This window comes from Sabethes cyaneus, chromosome 3 (genome assembly GCF_943734655.1).
Source record: "Sabethes cyaneus chromosome 3, idSabCyanKW18_F2, whole genome shotgun sequence".
Lineage (NCBI taxonomy): Eukaryota > Metazoa > Arthropoda > Insecta > Diptera > Culicidae > Sabethes > Sabethes cyaneus.
Genome location: NC_071355.1, coordinates 34,659,857 through 34,679,813, shown reverse-complemented (window position 1 = coordinate 34,679,813; position 19,957 = coordinate 34,659,857). Strand labels below are relative to the sequence as shown.

General features: G+C 39.7%; 2 protein-coding genes across 2 annotated transcripts; both read left to right on the top strand.

Annotated features, from left to right (window-relative positions):
• The first annotated feature begins 6,342 nt into the window (after positions 1 to 6,342).
• LOC128739456 (CLIP domain-containing serine protease B15-like) lies at positions 6,343 to 7,690 on the top strand. The gene is made up of 3 exons (XM_053834942.1): positions 6,343 to 6,438; positions 6,500 to 6,840; positions 6,901 to 7,690. The coding sequence occupies exons 1-3, from the start codon at positions 6,343 to 6,345 to the stop codon at positions 7,688 to 7,690; spliced, it is 1,227 nt and encodes a 408-aa protein (XP_053690917.1).
• Positions 7,691 to 8,208: 518 nt separating this feature from the next.
• Positions 8,209 to 19,497, top strand: LOC128742344 (serine protease gd-like). Its single transcript, XM_053838678.1, has 3 exons — positions 8,209 to 8,874; positions 17,961 to 18,454; positions 18,519 to 19,497. Exons 1-3 carry the CDS (start codon positions 8,629 to 8,631, stop codon positions 19,306 to 19,308), a joined length of 1,530 nt encoding a protein of 509 aa, XP_053694653.1. The 5' UTR covers positions 8,209 to 8,628; the 3' UTR covers positions 19,309 to 19,497.
• Positions 19,498 to 19,957: the final 460 nt, after the last annotated feature.

Sequence of the window (19,957 nt, the reverse complement as noted above, 5' to 3'; positions counted from 1 at the left end):
AGTAGGAAGCGTTATTTTATTTTATTCTACTATTAAGAGTATTGACCAATAGTTACAGGGTATCAAACATTCAAACTCAGCATGTATCTTTCCGTAAATTGAATTTGATATCAAGAACGTCAATTTCATCGGCCCGAACATGTGTCACGAATTATATTTTGCTCTGGAACAAGTCGAACTAAAACGCTTTGTAGACGGAGAGACAAGCCTGTATATAGGCAATACGTGTGCGTCGTGTTACAACTACGTGTACATGAATATTATTGTTTTAGTAGAAAACTGCATAAATATATAAAGAATATCCTTCATTAAAACATTGCGATAAATTTTTTAGCATAGGTTATCTTAGGTATACTGCCCTTAGTTGCACCCCGTGATTGGTTGGACTAGTAAAATTGCAAAATGAATCAAATGGCTGGTGCTTTGGAGTAGCATAACATTTTTATTGCGCAACTTTTCCTGATCCACTGATTCAATAATTTTTGTCTGACCAATAACGACGCCAGCCATGACCAAAATGCTGTGATGCTTTACTACCGAGGATGGAAAAGAAAGCTAGTCTGACACTCGCTGCTGCTAGAGACCGTGGTGGGTCTCTCTTGCATCTCCCCAAGCGTCACAGAATCGAAATGGTGTTAGTAGGGGTGGGCATTGATCGGAATTTATTTTGAAGGACGACGTGATCATTTGATGTAACGCGCACGGTCATGAATCCTTTATATTCGCTACGTATATGTTCACACGATCAGTTCAGATAGAATTCAGCAAAAACATAAAATGCGTCAGGCCTCACAATCCGAAAAAGAATTGGAAATCTAATCATTACCTATACATTTATATTTATCTTGGCTATTTCTACTCAACCACAACTGCTTTTACTTTGTTTTGTGAAATTGTTTTGTTGAAAGTTTATTGAGTAGAAAGGAAAATTATTTCCAATAACACAAAAAAAGACTTATCGTTTATTTATATGAAACTAGCTGACCCGAAAAACTTCGTATTGCCACAAATTAAACTGTGTTGTACATAAATCATAAATCTCGGATGAGCTTTGTCACAATCTCGAGTTTTGCAAGTTTCTGAGGAGTTCAACCTTAGATAATCCATTTTGGCAGTTACGTGCTTTCATCCCAGGTAACCAATAAGCATCACCAATGCTATTCAAATGCCAGCTAATAAGCATTTAAGTCGTCTTAAATGCTACTGAAATGCTATTTTGGCAAAATATACAGCTACTTTACTGCTAACCTCCTTATAGTGCTGAGTCAGCACTGCTGACTAATTTGCAGCTAATGCTAATTTGCAGCTAATTATCGACACGAAGAATTTGAATAGAATTTTGGTTGCCAATTTACAACACCTATGCAGTCAAAAAGTTAATATACAACAACGTGCAGTATAAAATGCCAGATATGCTGATTTACTGCTTATGTTAATGCTTATTGGTTACCTTGGATGGGTAGGTAATATACAAATTTGCAATTTTTCCTCAGTAGAAAACAACTCCCGTCATTGTTTACCCAAAAAGGGGATAATAAAGCGGATAGTAATATTCGCCGTGATTGTACAACATTTCGCCGAATACCATTTCGCGAAAAACCTTAAGCGGAATGTACCATTTCACGGAAAACTTTTATCGTGGAAAGTACCATTTCGCAGGGGTGATCCTCTCCTTATTTACTGTCGCTCGTTCGGACCCAACTGAAGGAAAGTAATAGAGGTCAGCAGACCTAGGCAAACAAATAAACCTATACAGTGGTGATTTCTGCCTCCAAAAACACCCACATGCCAAATTTGGTTTCAATTGCTTGATTAGTTCGCTAGTTATGCATAAATTTGTTAATCATTTCTATGGGAGCCCCCTCCCCCTCTTAGGGAGGAGGAGTCTATAACTATCATAAGAACCTTCCTCGGCCTCAAAAACTTCTACATGCCAATTTTCACGCCGATCGGTTCAGTAGTTTTCGGTTCTATAAGGAACATACCGACAGACAGACAGAAATCCATTTGTGAAGGTATAGATTTAAAAATGTACATTGTAATGAGTGATATAATAATCATGAAAAGCTAATACCTACCTAGCTGCAAATATTTTTACGATCTTCACAGATATTCTTATTGCGGCTACAACTCGTAGCCAATGTTTGTCTGTCCCAGATGTCTAGCGGTCCCAGATTTCCGTCTGTCCCAGATATTTGTCTAAGTGTCCCAGAGGTTTGTCTTTGTGTCCCAGAGGTTTGTCTTTGTGTCCCAGAGGTTTGTCTTTGTGTCCCAAAGGTCTGTTTATCTGTCCCGCATGTCTTTCTATCTGTCCCAGATGTCTGTCTGTCTGTCTGTCTGTCTGTCTGTCTGTCTGTCTGTCTGTCTGTCTGTCTGTCTGTCTGTCTGTCTGTCTGTCTGTCTGTCTGTCTGTCTGTCTGTCTGTCTGTCTGTCTGTCTGTCTGTCTGTCTGTCTGTCTGTCTGTCTGTCTGTCTGTCTGTCTGTCTGTCTGTCTGTCTGTCTGTCTGTCTGTCTGTCTGTCTGTCTGTCTGTCTGTCTGTCTGTCTGTCTGTCTGTCTGTCTGTCTGTCTGTCTGTCTGTCTGTCTGTCTGTCTGTCTGTCTGTCTGTCTGTCTGTCTGTCTGTCTGTCTGTCTGTCTGTCTGTCTGTCTGTCTGTCTGTCTGTCTGTCTGTCTGTCTGTCTGTCTGTCTGTCTGTCTGTCTGTCTGTCTGTCTGTCTGTCTGTCTGTCTGTCTGTCTGTCTGTCTGTCTGTCTGTCTGTCTGTCTGTCTGTCTGTCTGTCTGTCTGTCTGTCTGTCTGTCTGTCTGTCTGTCTGTCTGTCTGTCTGTCTGTCTGTCTGTCTGTCTGTCTGTCTGTCTGTCTGTCTGTCTGTCTGTCTGTCTGTCTGTCTGTCTGTCTGTCTGTCTGTCTGTCTGTCTGTCTGTCTGTCTGTCTGTCTGTCTGTCTGTCTGTCTGTCTGTCTGTCTGTCTGTCTGTCTGTCTGTCTGTCTGTCTGTCTGTCTGTCTGTCTGTCTGTCTGTCTGTCTGTCTGTCTGTCTGTCTGTCTGTCTGTCTGTCTGTCTGTCTGTCTGTCTGTCTGTCTGTCTGTCTGTCTGTCTGTCTGTCTGTCTGTCTGTCTGTCTGTCTGTCTGTCTGTCTGTCTGTCTGTCTGTCTGTCTGTCTGTCTGTCTGTCTGTCTGTCTGTCTGTCTGTCTGTCTGTCTGTCTGTCTGTCTGTCTGTCTGTCTGTCTGTCTGTCTGTCTGTCTGTCTGTCTGTCTGTCTGTCTGTCTGTCTGTCTGTCTGTCTGTCTGTCTGTCTGTCTGTCTGTCTGTCTGTCTGTCTGTCTGTCTGTCTGTCTGTCTGTCTGTCTGTCTGTCTGTCTGTCTGTCTGTCTGTCTGTCTGTCTGTCTGTCTGTCTGTCTGTCTGTCTGTCTGTCTGTCTGTCTGTCTGTCTGTCTGTCTGTCTGTCTGTCTGTCTGTCTGTCTGTCTGTCTGTCTGTCTGTCTGTCTGTCTGTCTGTCTGTCTGTCTGTCTGTCTGTCTGTCTGTCTGTCTGTCTGTCTGTCTGTCTGTCTGTCTGTCTGTCTGTCTGTCTGTCTGTCTGTCTGTCTGTCTGTCTGTCTGTCTGTCTGTCTGTCTGTCTGTCTGTCTGTCTGTCTGTCTGTCTGTCTGTCTGTCTGTCTGTCTGTCTGTCTGTCTGTCTGTCTGTCTGTCTGTCTGTCTGTCTGTCTGTCTGTCTGTCTGTCTGTCTGTCTGTCTGTTGACATTGGATAATAAAATAGATTTCGACTGATTTAAACACGAAGTTTATCTTCAACCTGGACATGGACACGTAATTAGACATGAAATTTTATCTGAAATTAGAATTGACATTTTTTGTTCTATTCTCTGAAACGTTTCACCTCTTTTCTGTTGCGTTTTTGTCTTTTCGGTCTCGTGTTTCCACTTTTTGTTCCGTTTTTCCTCCTTTTCTGTATCGTTTTGTTGTTTTTTGCCCGCACTTTCGTTTCGTTTTTCCCCTTGTTCTCTCGTTTACCTTTTCTCTGTTCCGTTTTTCCTGTTCGTTTCTTCTATTTTTCTTTGTTTTGTACCAAGCATCCTTGGGCTTAAACGTCTTTCTAAGACTTGACCGCTCTCTATCGACAGACTTCATAGTCGGCTGTTAAAGTACAGGACAGCTGCGGAGCAATCCCACTTCTTCTGTCAAGCAGCACCGCCTAGCCGAGATTCGAACATACGACGACCGGCTTGTTCGACCAGCATCGTACCTCCAAGCCAACTAAGCGGTTTTCTCGAGCATTTCAATCGTTTTTATTGTTTTCTTTCCCGTTTTCCGTCTTTTCTCGTCTCTTTAACCCTGTTTTTCTTGTTTCGATTGTTCGTTTTTTCTGACTCATCTGATCCTCTTTGCTTTTTTTTGCCTTTGTTGGTTGGTTTTTCTTTTTTTTTTATGCCTCTTATGTCCGTCTGTCACGTTTACTCAGTTATTGGTTCCCTCTTCGATTTTCTTTTTATATCTCCAATTTTTCGCCTTTTTCCATTTCGGTTTACTTTTTTAATTCGTTTTTCCTTTTTACCTTCTCTTTTTGTTTTATTTTCCCGTTGTTTGTCCCACTTTTCTCAGTTTATATCCTGTTTCTTTTTCTCGCTTTCTTCGTTTCTTCTATCGGTTTTCCTTGTATCCGGCTATTGGTCTTTTCCCAATTGGTTTCTATGATTTTTTATTCGCTTTCTTGACCCGTTTTTCCTCTTTTTCTCTCTCGTTTTTACTTTCTTTTCTCCCACTTTTTGCTCTTTATTTGTTCTTTTTCTTTTCGTTTCCTATCTTCTCTTACGCCCTTTTCCTGAGTCCAGATTTTTATCTATTCCTTTACTTACTTACTTATCTGTCCATGTCCACCGGACCGGCAAAACAAAGGGATGAAATCAGAGATCTCCACAACCGACAGATACCCGCCATGTAGGGCTGTCTAACAGGTAATACCAAAACCGGTAATATCGAAACCGGTAATACCGACCATTTTTTGGATACCGTTTTTTATAATTTTTCTTTCGTTTATCTCATTTTTTTTTCTCTTCTGTGCTTCATCTTTTTGAGTCCAGTCTTAACGTTTTTTTTCTCCCGTTTTCTTTTCCACTTTTTATCTCTTCATGTCCCTCCTTTCCTGCTATGTATAACGTTTTTTATGTCTTTTTTCTTTTTTTCATGCCATTTTTGTTTTTTCTTCCGCGTTTTTCTTCTATTCATGTCCCATTTAGCCAGTTCTTGTCACGTTCTTCTTCTTGCTCTGTTTCGTTTTTTTCTTCTTCTGTCTCATTTTTCCTCTTTTGCTTTTTTTCTGGAGAATAGCAGGGTCCTACCTGCAAACTTGCTATAAAACAGTTGAACTGACTGTTACATGACTAACTTAGGTCACTAAAAAATTGATATAACTAAACTAAAAGTATCGGTAGTGTGCTACTTGGGGAGATATCTATCGGTATTTCATCTATGAATATGCTAAAAAAATTACTAACATTTTCATAAGAAACAGTTTGCTCTAGGTTGTTTGGTTCATGAGTTATGTATTTTTCAGCCATAACCTAAATGTTATCATAAAGATTGTTTCATCATTAAGAACATAAAACAAGGAAAAACTATTTCATAAAGTTTCCATGCGACAAAACATAATCTTCCGACGTTTCTTTGGAGTTTTCCACCATTACTTGACGTTAAATTGGACTTAAGAAGGAAAATAAATTGGTTTTGAATTTCCCTTAAAACTAGACTTGATATTGGACTTAAAATCACAGTTGAAATTAACGTGTAAGGAGACGTTTAATGTACTTTACTCATTCGAAGCTTAGCATTGTGTATCAGCTTCAGTGTCACAGTCTGACTAAGCTATAATATGTTCAAAAATGTTGAATGAAAGTAGTCCAATATCCATTAAAAATAAGCCGCGTGTAGTTTCTCGTATTTGAGCTACCAGTAGAAAACTTTCCTAACGAAACTTCCTCACACTACCCAAACTTTATTGACCATCATCTGTAGGTAGACAAATTTTTAGATCCATTTATTTGATTGTATGTGTAAAGCTTCGCTTCTGTGGTAAAATGGTAACAATGGTTTGTTTGGTAAACAGATGCTTATTCAGTCACCAATAGTTAAGCAGTCAACTCACAACAGTTTTAGTGGTAACGAAGATTTTTCGTCATTAGACGGCAAGACGAAATCAACGACGACGAATTAGAACATGATTTTAAGGAACGAGTTCGGTGTTATTGCAATCGTGTGTATTTTAATCCTAGATGCAGTTTGGGCTCAGCGTCCTATTTCACCATGTCCGCAAATATTCACTTATCGAATGGACCCAGTGACAATGCAAGTGTATGGACATATCGAAATTTTCAACCTGCAAGCCAAACAGGTCGTGAAGTTAAACGTTGATTTGGACATCGGAGTGCGACCGAACTCGGTAAGCTGAAAGTCGAATGATCTACATTTGATCGGACTCATTGACATTGATAATTTTCTAGAATCAACTTGGATCTATCACTTTGGTGAAATCTCGCGAGGACACTTTCGGTGACATAGTGCAAGGTTTGCCAGCACAATATCGGGTGACCTTTCCTTTACAAAATCCGATGCCGATCGTGCTGTCGATATCGGTGAATGATCGAAGGATTTGCACTGGACATCGGAGACCCGGCCAGCACATCAGGGTTTTATGTTGGAAACATACGTGGTATACTCAGCTGCTGTCCCAAAACATGGGTCAAAATAATAACTTACCGCTTGGTTCCAAAGTGTTACGGCCAATTACGCCAAATCCTGTCCAGACTGCAGAGCAGTCCACCCTTCCGTCGTTAGGTGAATAGTATGTTACTGATATCATTGTTAAATAAAATTCACCGCATCGATGATCCGTTCTTTTCAGCACATGTGGCAAACCTTCCAGTGCCCTATCTAATCTATTGTCGATCAACGGTCAACTTGTGAATAAAGGGCAATTTCCTTGGATTGTTCCGCTATTTGATCGGACGTATCCTCGTAGTCCAAAATATTTTTGCGGAAGCACAATTATCAGTAGAAAATATTTAATCACCGCAGCGCACTGCGTCTACGGCATCGAAGAATTTATGCCGGCAGAGGACATTCTGGCCGTTCCCGGAATGCACAACATTGACAACTTCATGGAAAAGAATGCCGAATTTCGGGACGTCGCCGCCGTTTTGCCGCACCCAGAGTACGCTCATGACGATGAGGAAAACGACGCAGATTTGGCCGTTTTGCGACTGCGGGAACCGCTCTCGTTTACCGACTACATCATTCCCATCTGCCACTGGCGGGGAGATAACGATCTGCAGAAAATTGTCGGTCAGGAAGCGACCGTTGCCGGATGGGGCTTCACGGAAGAGGGCCCAACTTCGATGCCGACCTACATCAGGACGAACGTCGTGAGCCGAGAACGGTGCAACGACAATTGGGCGCAAATGTATCGCGCCAACGATAGGATATTTTGCACCGATGGACACGGCGAGTCGGCACCTTGCAACGGGGATTCGGGTAGTGGTTTGGCGCTGAAGATAGGCAATCGGTACATCCTGCGGGGCGTAGTGTCTCGGGGAAAGGTCGATCGATTCACGCTCAAATGTGATCCGACGAAGTATGCCGTCTACACCGATGTTGCGCCTTTTCGATTTTGGTTGAAAAAGATTATGAACTGACAAAGAGAAAAAGCAATCAGGAATCACGCTTAGAATTTCAGGAAAAAATTTGACAATAAAAATTTGCTTAATATAGAAGTCTGTTATCTATTGTTTGTAATTTTTACTTTCATAAGTTCTTAAATCTACATCCGAATTGTTTTTACACATCACCTCTGTAACCTGAGAGCGACTTACATAACCATTTTCTCTCAGTCATTTGCTTTCCTGGGAGAAGAGAGAACTCTTAAATGTATGCACTAGCCGACAGGGATGCAATAATAGTCTGTTTTTAACACGATAAGGTTTGCTTACAAATTATTCCAACATATGAAGTAATTACGAATGTTTCAGAATTTACCTTATAGATATTCCAAATAAATATGGAGACAAATCTACATGAAGAATTCCCTATTTTATAGTATATGTGATTGTTGCATTCCTGAATGCAAACTCGCGGAGAGGAAAAGCAAAAGCTCAAGTTTTTATACGTTCAACTTGTTTTCATTGGATTCGGTCAGTATGCGTGTAGATCTACCGGCGTAGAGATCGCTACCTCTAGTGTCCCTAAGCTGTGTCTGGTGTGGCTGGAAAGCTGCTGGAAAGATCGTAACCATTCAGTGCAGTGATAGAGAGAAGATGCTACATCGTGTGTGATAAAATGTTAATTAAAAGCGCCAATGCAAATTATCTGTTTATACTGCATTCGTAATTAACTGTGTGTATAATAAGTGCCAAACGATAAGTTGTAGATTAGTGCATAGTCAAGTTTAGACCTGCAAATTGTAAAGTTAAACAAAACAAGTTTACATCAGAATCATCAGTTACAAAACAAACCAGTTTCACATTCCGTATGCTCACAACACCTCTGCCAATGACAATGAAATAGAAATAATTTCAAGAATTATCCGGAGTGAAAAAAACTGCACACTCGAGGACGCTACACCAGAATACTCAACATGACATCACGTGCTCTCACAGCATCCCTCACACCAGCTCAAATTTTGACAACAATTTTACACCTGACCGCACTGCTGGGTTCAGTTCGGACTCAATACCTCAACTCACCATGCCCGGACGTGTTCACCTATCAGGCGGATCCCGGAACGAGGCAGATATTCGGTTACATCGAGCTCAACAACATTCAAATCGGACAGGTGGCGAAACTCAACGTAGACCTTTCCATCGCGACACGCCTACCTTCTGTAAGTTTAAAAAGCCATCATCTTTCATGCAATAACTTTGGAATTTCCAACTGCACACTAAAATGAAAGCCTTCATCTGTCAATAAAACCATAGCAAGCCACCATATACTTCCCGTATTATCGCGTACATGTAATCAACAGTCGAGCTAAACGAGCTGAAAATCCCCTCATTCTGAAATAGAATCTCCGAGTGAAGTGTTGATATAAATATTTAACGTCGGCTTGCCTCCGTACCGTGTGTATGTGGCCGATAGGCCGGAAACTCTGTTGGAACGCGTCATCTAAACAGGTTTTACCATCTTGAAAAACTTGTTCCAAAATAATTCAAATGACAGCGGGCTGATAAAGAATCCAACCGAACCGAAGGTCAACTCCGATCAGCAGGATGCAAACCGTTTGACACGCATGTGGTGAGCTCGATTAGCTAGGTATGATTGTATGTTAGATCAAAGCATGCAATTAAAATAGCTGCCTATAGCCTGCTGATCTGATGCTGCTAATTAATGGTGGGAAAATATGAGCTAATTGTATAGTTTAGGAGTTATCCAGTTTCTTTGGTGCGGTTGCGTCGCGTATTAGTTTAAAGATGCTTCTTTTTCCCTGCACATCCAGATGTTCAGTGAAAGTTTTTTAACTGAATTATCACTAGCAATATAGAGATTTTGTTTGTGATCCACGTCATGTGATATTAGTAACTAACTGATTTCCCGTCGTCCTCTGGTAGAAATTAAAACTTGTTGGAAAAGTGAAACGGACAAAAATAAGTTAAACACGATAAACACTGATTATGACCAAGCTTTTTTTACAGTGACCAACTATATAGGCAAATCATCTGATTAGTGTGATCTGATTTGATCACACCTTCTATTTTGGTGCTGTATCCGGCTTATTTGATGCAGAACGTCAATTTGCTTTGTGGTTCCACTGAAGGATTGCTCAATATTCTTTGCATTGGGCGCATCTCAAGCGAGCTTAACCCATTATGACCCGGGTATACCTAAATTTGGACCAAATGAAGTGAAACTCTGAAATCTATTATATTATGGCTCGAATGTGTCGGGAAACGCAAAATCGTCATTTGGAATGCTTTCAAGGCCAAAATATCGCAGGTTAAATATTTTATAGGCTCAGTTTCAAACAAACAAATTACAAAGTTTTTTACAGATTTCTTAGGGGCCATCCAGATACCACGTGGACAGAAAAATACCAATTTTCAACCCCCCCGTCCCCCTCCGTGGACAAGCGTGGACATTCCCTCAACCCCCACCCCCCTCCCCTGTTTGTCCACGTGGACATTTTTTTCTTATGTCAAATTTAACAAAACAGAAATGCATTGTTCTAAATATTGTTTTCAACTTGATTTATGCAGTATTTATCAAAAAGCTGACGTGAAAGGAAGCGCCAGTCTAAAGGCCGCGACACAATGCATACGGCTTTTTAGGCGTTGCGGAAATTTGAGTTTTTCCATGGATTTTCCGTCAACTTTCCGCAGCGTATTAAATTGCATACGGATTACGGATACGGATACGGTGTTAGGACCTTAATTCTTATGATCTTGTTTACTGCAAATTATTATCGACTGCAGAAAAGCTGATAGCTTGACTTTCGCTTGACGATTCTTCTCTGTCCAGAGTATCTTTGTCTAGAGTATCTTTATCCAGAACATCTCAGCTTGGCCGTCCAAGCCCTTTTTTGGCGAGCTGCATTTGATTTTGAGGCAAAATGCAATCATTTGGTGCAAGTGCGACCTATGTGATAAATGAGTCACGTGACTGGTGAATATTCGTGGATTCTTCCGTTACATTTATCATTTCACAAAGAAGGCAAGAGTTGTAAAAAAATTTCTATTGCAGTTCTATTGAGTTGTTTCTAATTTCTATTGCATGAAAAAAAAAACTTGTCCACGTGGACATTTTCCGTACCCCCTCCCCCCCTTCCGTGGACAAGCGTGGACATTTTCATACCCCCTACCCCCCTCTAAGCTGTCCACGTGGTATGTGGATGGCCCCTTATCGAATTTTGTGATAGACTTTACATATAAATACTAATTTACATGTCAGGTAATGTTTCGTCACTGAATGTTGACTTTTTCATGCGTTTTGGAGACAAAAATTTTTTCGCCATTTTTTCAACTTTTTTTCCGCCATTTGTCACAACTTTGCACTGTTGAAAATACAGATGAAATGACAAAAACTGACAAATTATATCACACACACATCAGATTGATGTCTTATCTCTCTTGTAGTGATATATTAACAATGCTAACTATTGAAATTCAGCAGTAAACAGGTTTTGAAGACGAGGTATGATATATCATACGCTGGGTCATAATGGGTTAAAGGGTTTCGTCTCTGGATGCGATCTGCGCGTTATTGGCAGCATATCATTTCTGCGCTACTTTTACCCAATGCCCGAAAGCGAGGTCTGGCCAAAACAGCACGGCTACTAAAAAGGCTACTAGTGATTTTTTAATATATAACTTGGTTGATAGTGCAAGTCGTCGCGAAGATTTCACCTTGTACTCACCTGCATTAGTCGGAAACTTTGACAACTTCTTCTGTTTAGGCCGTAAGCCTAAACTGGCTCCCTAGCAGGCGTCAGGCGTTCTACGAGCACTTTCATAACATACGTCGTAGTCAATTTGGCAACATTCTGTGTTAATATTTTAATATTTTTTAATAGATGCCTGATTGCAATTCAAGGTCAAGACTGAATATCGGTTCTCAAGAAAATTTCCAAAGCTACTTTTAAAACTTGTAATTCTTATCGATATCTATTTATAATGACTTCCAAGAGTCGCTTGAAACAAAAAGAAAACCGCCACAAGTGTTGATGATTTTATGGTTGTCACTTCAAAGAATACTTGCAAGACATCATACACTTTTCACAGCCTTAAATGTTTTAAATTGACCAAGAGCTATAAGCTATAAGCATTCACAGATATTGCTATTTCGAAATGGGTTTAAATGAAAATTGAAAATAAAAATGATGATAAAAGCAGCTGCTTTGTTGCTCATAAATGAGAAATTTTTCATGCCACGCTCGGTTTGTCGATGTTTTGTGACATGAAAGTTAGAAAATTTTAACGCGCCAGTTATTTTTGCTAGATTATTGAAAAATTAAATTAATAAAAAAAATTAATGATTTCATGAAGAAGTTGATAGCTACCAAATTTTTAACTAATTGTGGCAAAAAGGCTTTTATATGTCTAAACATTTATTTAAAAAGATAAGATCACTAATGGTATTGCATAATACCATATTTATAAGCGCCCATATGCAATTAACTACAATTTCAAAAGTAATCAAAATAGCCCTGTTCGTTCTTATTAGACTAACATTTCTTGCATAAGACAAAGAAAATTTGTCCAAGAGCGCGATAAGTTCACCAATACTTATTGTATTCTTGAAGAAGACAAGTTGCGCTTGAATAAGAATTGTTTGAATTACTTGAGGACACCAAGTTTTTGCAAGATAACCATTCTAGTATAAACAAAGAAAACATCAACCAAATATCGACGTAACGTGTTGTTTGTGTTGTTTGGACTGCACGACAGTTCCAAGCGTTCAGTGCCTTCAAATATTTTCCATACAAAGACATCTGACTTATGAACTCTATAATTAGTTTAAAAAATACGAAAAGCTCTAGAGGAAACCCGCTCCGCCTCTGGCAAATGCAACATTACCGGCACTGTCATTCCCCAGTTCAGTTAGTCCTGAGATCTTTATTGTTTTGTGATTTCGCTTATTGTTTATATGAAAGAGTTTTCAAAATATTATACAGATTTTCGCTTAATTTTCGTTTAAAAGATCTGTATTCTTCAATTTTCTCCAGGTTCAGGCGCCCATTTTGACAGATTAGTTGTTTACGTTAGAATGTTATTATTCAAGAGTATAATTTCTCTTTCAAGAATATACGATTTTAAGAGAGTTTTATGGCAGTATTGTTAAGATAAACGAATCTTGCAGAAGAATGTCATAAGTTTTTGTCAAAACTATTGTTAAGTTTTAAGGAGCGTCGTTTTTAAGCAAAAATGAAGTAGGGGAATGTCCCCGGTTATGAAACAGGTTTTGTTTTTTGGCCATAGCTTTTGATCGGATCATCCAATTTTAAATCTTTTTGAAGCATTGGAAAGTTTAAACGTATACCTATCTTTTTGCCAAAGGAAGTATATGGCTTTTGTTTAAAACACAAAAGTTATAGCAAAATTTCCAAACATGGTTTTTTATGGCTATAAGAAAAGTATCCCCGGTTGTGAAACACCTCGGGAAATCTTTAGAAAAGAAAGGAAAATATAGAAATATCGAAGAAAAATCCAAAATTAAAATCATTTATTCATGTAAAATACTAAAAATACAAAATCATTAATCAATTTCTTCGTTCAATCATCTAAATCTGAATGCATGTAAAAAAGCGGGCAATCATATTGGCACATTTCAAATGCACTGGTCTGTTACATGTGTTACAAGGAATTGAGTTCTTGCTAAACCTAAATGAATCCTGGTGCCATAAAAACTCATTATGCCCCAATTGAAGTAATGTACGATCATTGAAGTATAAAATAATTAATTTTCTAGATGTTTCACAACCGGGGAACTCGACTGTTTCATAACCGGGGCGGTAGCCATATTGCAAAAAAATTATATTATAATTTTTTAATCAATTATTTCACCTAAAATTTGTCTGTGTGATGAAATAGAGGTCCAGAACTTAGCTTATATGCCTTTACCTGAGCTTTTTCATTCCATTTGGTACACAAAATAATCAATTGCAAAACATGCGAAAAAACATTTTTGGGTGTTTTTTCAAACACTTTTCCTACAAAGCATTGTAAATGTTGAAGTTTGACCGTTGTTTGCTCAAAAATTACGGGTGTTTCACAACCGGGGCCGTTTCACAACAGGGGACAATCCCCTATCCTTTAAAACCCCTTATAAGGTGAATTACACTTATTGATAATTTAGTTTTATGGGTGACTCTTCAAGTCTCCTTCAGTCATACTTCAGAAATGTTAGTCAAATAAGATAAAATTCACTTGAGGAGAAACATTATAAAACCTAACAGACTTTGAAATGCTCTGATAAAACTACTATAAGAAATGAATAAGACCAATTTGTTATTGGATTGTTACTTGGGTCGGACCTTCACCTGGTAGTAGTTAGGATACACCCAAAACTTATCATTGTGGACAACATGCGGAACCGGGAAGAGTGGGAGTATACGAAGCGTGAAATTTCTACTAGAAACCGAACGCATCCTACAAAAGCTTTGTTCCGCGAGCCGAAATGTGTCGGGATAAGCAGGGCACTATCTTGACGGACGTGAGGTTCGTCGTGAGGAGTGTTGAGGAGGCCATCAAGCAACTAAAGAATAATAAATCGGCCGGGAAAGATGGCATCGGGGCGGAGTTTATTAAAATGCGATCAGAATAGCTGGCCAGTTGTTTGCACCGACTGATAATTTGCCAATTATTGCACACTTCGTAGTGTCTGTACCTTTTCTCGACGGTTTAGTCTGTTAAATGTAATTTGACAACAACATAGGATCAGGCTTGGCATACATTTTTCGCTTCGATTTTGCTCTTTTGATTACTGCACCTCAGCCAAGCAAAATTTGAAAAAGTGGTGTATGGGGCATTTGTAGAGCTAGCAATTATCTATAATATTGCTGAAGAAAGTAAAGTTTTATCTTTAGTATTGACGACGCTTTAGGGCTGCAATGCGCAGAGCGCTCTTTTTGCTACCAAGAGGGTAGCAGCCTTATAGCGCCATAAATACAAAAGGCATAGTAATACTTACTTCCGCAATGTTGTAGATAATAACTAATTCTACAAACGCTCCATACATCACTTATTGAAATTTTGCTTGGCTGAGATGTTGTAATCAAAAGAGCAAAATCGGAGCGAAAAGTGTATGCCAAGCCTGCATAGGATATGTAAATTCATAATGCATGGAACGTTACGATTATTCTTATAAATCAACATGATTATTATGCATAATAATAAATTTTCTCCCAAGTGCTCCAATTTCGCCTTCACCAAACGATTTTCTATCGGTTCTATGAGTTTCGTAGCATTCTCGTCGGGCAGTGACCGGTGATTAGTCTTGTCATTGTGCTTAGGTCTTTTTTGTTGAGCCTAAGCAATGTTTGGCTTTTCCTGATATTAGGTTCTATAAACCTTTTGGTTGTCGTAGTTCGTTTATGCCATTTCAGTTTGCTTTAATAGTCATTCCTGTAAATCCTTCAATTCCGCAGTGACTCGGAACCCAGTAAAGATTGACCTGGTTCTTATGAGTTAGCTGTCGCAGTGAAAGAATACATTTCCACACCAGTTTGGAGTTGCACATTGCGGCCTTTAGCGCCTTGGGTACTGCCTGACTGTCAGAGAAAATGCAAATATTCCCGATGTATCAAGAAAAGCGAAAAAATAAACCGTGCGAAAAAGACTGAGAGGTGTGTAAGGCTTACATTTAATGCAGTTATTTTTTAATAGTCTTTGCCTTGCCGAATAATTTAATTGCGAGCGAATCGCGTTGGTAGTGTCATTTATGGTTAGCAAATCACAAATCATTTTCTGTGATCAAGGGTATTATCAGTAAACTCAGGTGCGCTTCAGGGACCTGCACCTGGGCAATCCTATTTTCAATCATTAACCAAATGTTTTGAAATACTGCAAAACTAAAGTGCTTGACATCCGGCTCATTTGTATACATCCAGCGACATGAATTTCGGAACTTATAACTCTGCTGAACGAGAATGTGACTGCATGCTGGCCCACTGAGAATTCACTGGGATTTCATTCCACACAAAAGCTATTTGGAATCAATCTTACTGACAATATTATCTATTTCGAATGTTTGGATCACCGTTCAATTATATGTTTGGGTTTGGTTGATTTTTTTCGGTGAGGAACTAAACAGTTTTAGTACTAATTAGTATGAAGTATTAGTATGAAACACTCGTAGGATAAAGACGTGTTTTCTTGCGTCCGATGATGGCTGAATGAAATATAGTATGCTGAAACGCGTAACGCAGAAAATCTAAAACTGTTTCATTCCTCACCGAAAAAAATCAACCAAACCCAAACATGACAATATTATCGTTCCGGGGTTTTTACTTTGTGGAGATATCATTGGGTTTACAAGTCGTGCAAACAATCTTTGGGAATAACTTTTCAAGCAAACTTAGACTAGGTATATCCCCGTTCCTTACTAGGTAATGGGTATGATTAGAACATCGCATATACGGCTTGAAGATGCTTTGAGTGGTGGTATGCTTTATTAATGATGTAGATCGTTTAAGGTACCGAGTTTACTATAAAGAAAAGTAAAATCTTACAATGAGAAAACAGAACCTTCCAATGGGCTCTGAGAAACTTACTTCACTTAAATGGCTTGCCGTCCTAAGACTTAGCCTGATGAACAAAATTTCTCCAATTTACTCGGTTGTGGGCTACCGCTCTCCAATTCCTTGGATGCCGTGTAGATTTGGATCGTTTTGATCCTACCGGATTTGAAGTATTTACCAACTTTTCAGGGTAGTTGTCCGGCATTCTTGCAACATGCTCTGCCCATTATTACCGTCCAGTTTTAACCAACTTTTGAATGCTGGGATCGCCATAGAGCTGTGCGAGTTCATAGTTCATCCTCCGCCTCCATACTCCGTTCTCCTGTATGCCGCCGAAGATCGTTCTTAGCACTAGTCTTTCGAATACTCCGAACACTCGGAGATTCTCCATGAGCATTGTCCACTTTTCATGCCCATAGAGAACCACCGGTCTAATAAGCGTCTTGCACAGGGAACACTTTGTACGGGCGCTTAGTCTATTTGACCGCAGTTGCTTATGAAGCCCATAGGAAGTACAACTTCCGCTGATAATCCTTCGAATCTCACGGGTTGTGTCATTGTCCGCTATTGTCGTAAGCCTAAGGAGACAAATTAACCGACTGAATACGTCAAACTTATCACCGTCGATCGTTGTTTTAGACGTATTTAGCTTTAACCCAATCTTTTCTGCTTCGCACTTTAGCCAGGTGCACTGTTCAGCCACCATCACAGATGTTCTGCCGGTAATATTCATATATTAGTAAAGCAGACGAATTGACTGGATTTGTTAAAGATCGTGTCCCGCCAGTTGATATCTGCTCGGTTCATAACACTGCACTGCACATATTTATAATGAAAAATGAAGCCGAAGTATGATATAATTAAGCAGTTGTTGATTGTCTTCGCCGTTGTATATAAATAATTACAACGCACCAACAACAACTTGTTCTCACATGCTCTACAACTAATTTCAAATCTTTTACAAAGCATGTAAAAACAATCGATTCCGTTGGTGCTTTTTTATATTGCGGTACAGTTCGTGATTTATAAATTAACTACACGCAATTGCCTGAGCGTACGCTAGAGGAATTAAAATCGATTTTTAAGGCCGGGTACCTCTATCAGGTTGCTAGGAAAGGTAAAATTTGAGCTTGCTATAGATGTTGCTATTGAGAAAGGAATTGAATTAGGATGCAAACACATGATAAATTATAATACATCTCGAAAAATGCATGAGCAATCAGTGCTCGTGGACTTACTCGCATAATTTAATAATTTAAATGACAAAATTTGCTAATATACAAGCAAGAAACTTTCCGTTGATAAATTGTTAAAATTTTACTTTCAATTTGTATATTTAATCTCGACTAGAATAAAAAGCCAATAACAAACACAAGTAACATGTAGAGGATTAACATGTTTTATTAAACAAGTCCACATGGTTGAGTTGTTTCCATTATAAAACATCCACAATGATTACGAGTGGCTATTAATACTCAACTCAAGATAACCCACATTTCAAAACAAACCGGTGATTGCCGTTTATATTACTTCGGCTTTGGCACAAAAAGTATACATTTTAAACTTTTATGAGATCAAATCTAAGTTGAGTTGAGTTGTCAATTACCGTTCTATTGACTCCATCTTTCCGATATTTTGTATCTATTTAAGTTAGCTAAATCAGTGCAGCCCATATTCATTATTTAAATTGAATCTACCATTTTGTAACTCTATCATTTTTTTCTATTCTGTCCATTCAGCAAAACGTCGGCTCAATAACTTTGGTTAAGTCACGTGAAGCAACCTTCCACGACATTTTGCAGGGTTTGCCCGCGCAGTACCGGGTTAATTTCCCTCTGCAGAACATTATACCAACAGTTCTTTCGATCGCTCTGAACGGTCAAACGATCTGCACCGGCTATAGGGCGCAAGGGCAAGTCATAACTACCATAAACTTAGAACATACGCTGTACACTCAGCTGCAATCGCAACCCGGAGCAAACGGCTTCCCACTTCAGCGTCCACTGGGCAATGGCATGCGGCCAATATACCGCCCTGAACCAGAAAGGCCGCAGACAGCGATTCAGCCGGTCTACCAGTGGAATGTAGAACCCCAAACAACACAACCAATGTACATACAACCAAGGCCGATAGTTACCCGTCCAGTTGTTACCAGGCCGGAGGTATCCATGGTAGTCTATCCGAACTCGGTACGAACCACAGTGGCACCTCCTGTTCCACATGCTTCAGATTAGTAAGTGTCAAAAATTTCTCTAACTTCTTGTTCTCAGAATTTTAACGAGTCTATTATTTTACAGTGCATGCGGCAAACCACCCAGTTCTCTCAATCGTCTCTCTATTAACGGCGAGATGGTAGCAAAGGGACAGTTTCCTTGGATTGTTCCGCTGTTCGATCGCACGCAACCCCGAAGTCCAAAGTATATCTGTGGCAGTACTATCATTACTAAAAAGCACCTTATAACGGCAGCTCATTGCGTGTATGAGCTGAGCGAAGTCAGGAGACCGTCACAACTTCTGGCCGTACCGGGGATGTACAACATCGACAATTTCTTCGACGAAAACGCACACATTGCAGACATTGCTGAGATTATTCCGCACGACGATTACGTCGATGACGACAATGATCCAAAGGATGCGGACGTGGCAGTTCTGCGGTTAAAAGTGGAACTTGTGTTCTCAGACTACATCATACCGATCTGTCCTTGGCCGAGCGACAATGATTTGTCGAAAATCGTCGGCCTGGAAGCGGTCGTTGCCGGTTGGGGTATAACCGAAACTGGGTCAACCTCGGCCGTGCCGACCTACATCAAGACCGTAATAGTGACACGGCAGCAATGCATCGTAAATCTGGCACGACCGTACCCGGCCAATTGGCGAATATTCTGCGGAGATGGTCGGGGGTCCGCTCCGTGTAAGGGTGACTCCGGAAGTGGGCTTGTCGTGAAACGAGGCAACCAGTACTATCTGCGGGGTGTTGTGTCCGTCGGCCAGTACGATAACAATTCGGGCATATGCAACGTGACCGCCTTCACGATATACACCGACGTTGCACCTTTCCGGTTTTGGCTGAAAACGGTGACCGGTTAGTGCGCGCGGGCCGCCATCTGTATGATAGGGAAATAATTTCTAGTGAGCGATATCATGTTAAAAGCATGATCGTGCCGTACCATGTAAATAGAACCGTTCAGACTGCGTTAAATTAGCTGTTAGTTTTTATTAGGATAATTTATATGAATGTGCGTGAAGTGATTTCGACAATGTTAAGTTAGCTGTATCTATTAGAACCAATAAATGGTGTCATTTAATTGTCAAAAATTTGAATAAATCAATCTGGAGATGCCATATGGAGATGGTCGAACAGAGGTTGGACTTGGAGATTTGATTTCGCAAACTAATTTCTAATTTCTGTGTAGAGGCAAACATTGTCGTTGAAACCCATGGAACATTTATCATTGCATGTTTCCATATTTTTATTTAAGGTGGCTGTTTTATTTAAAGTTTTGACTTATCGTAGTGCTTAAAAATAAAGTCAGTTGATCTCATGCGGGAACTAATTATGGATCGTTTCGTCCGTAGGTTGCGTTAATGTTGTAAATAATATCATTTGGACAGCAAATTCCATTAAATACCAATACCATTCCAATACTATAAGCGTAAACGTAAGCGTAAGCGCAAAAAGAAATATATCTACTTCATATAGTATTGCTGTACGATTTGGCGAAACGCAGAACTTGCG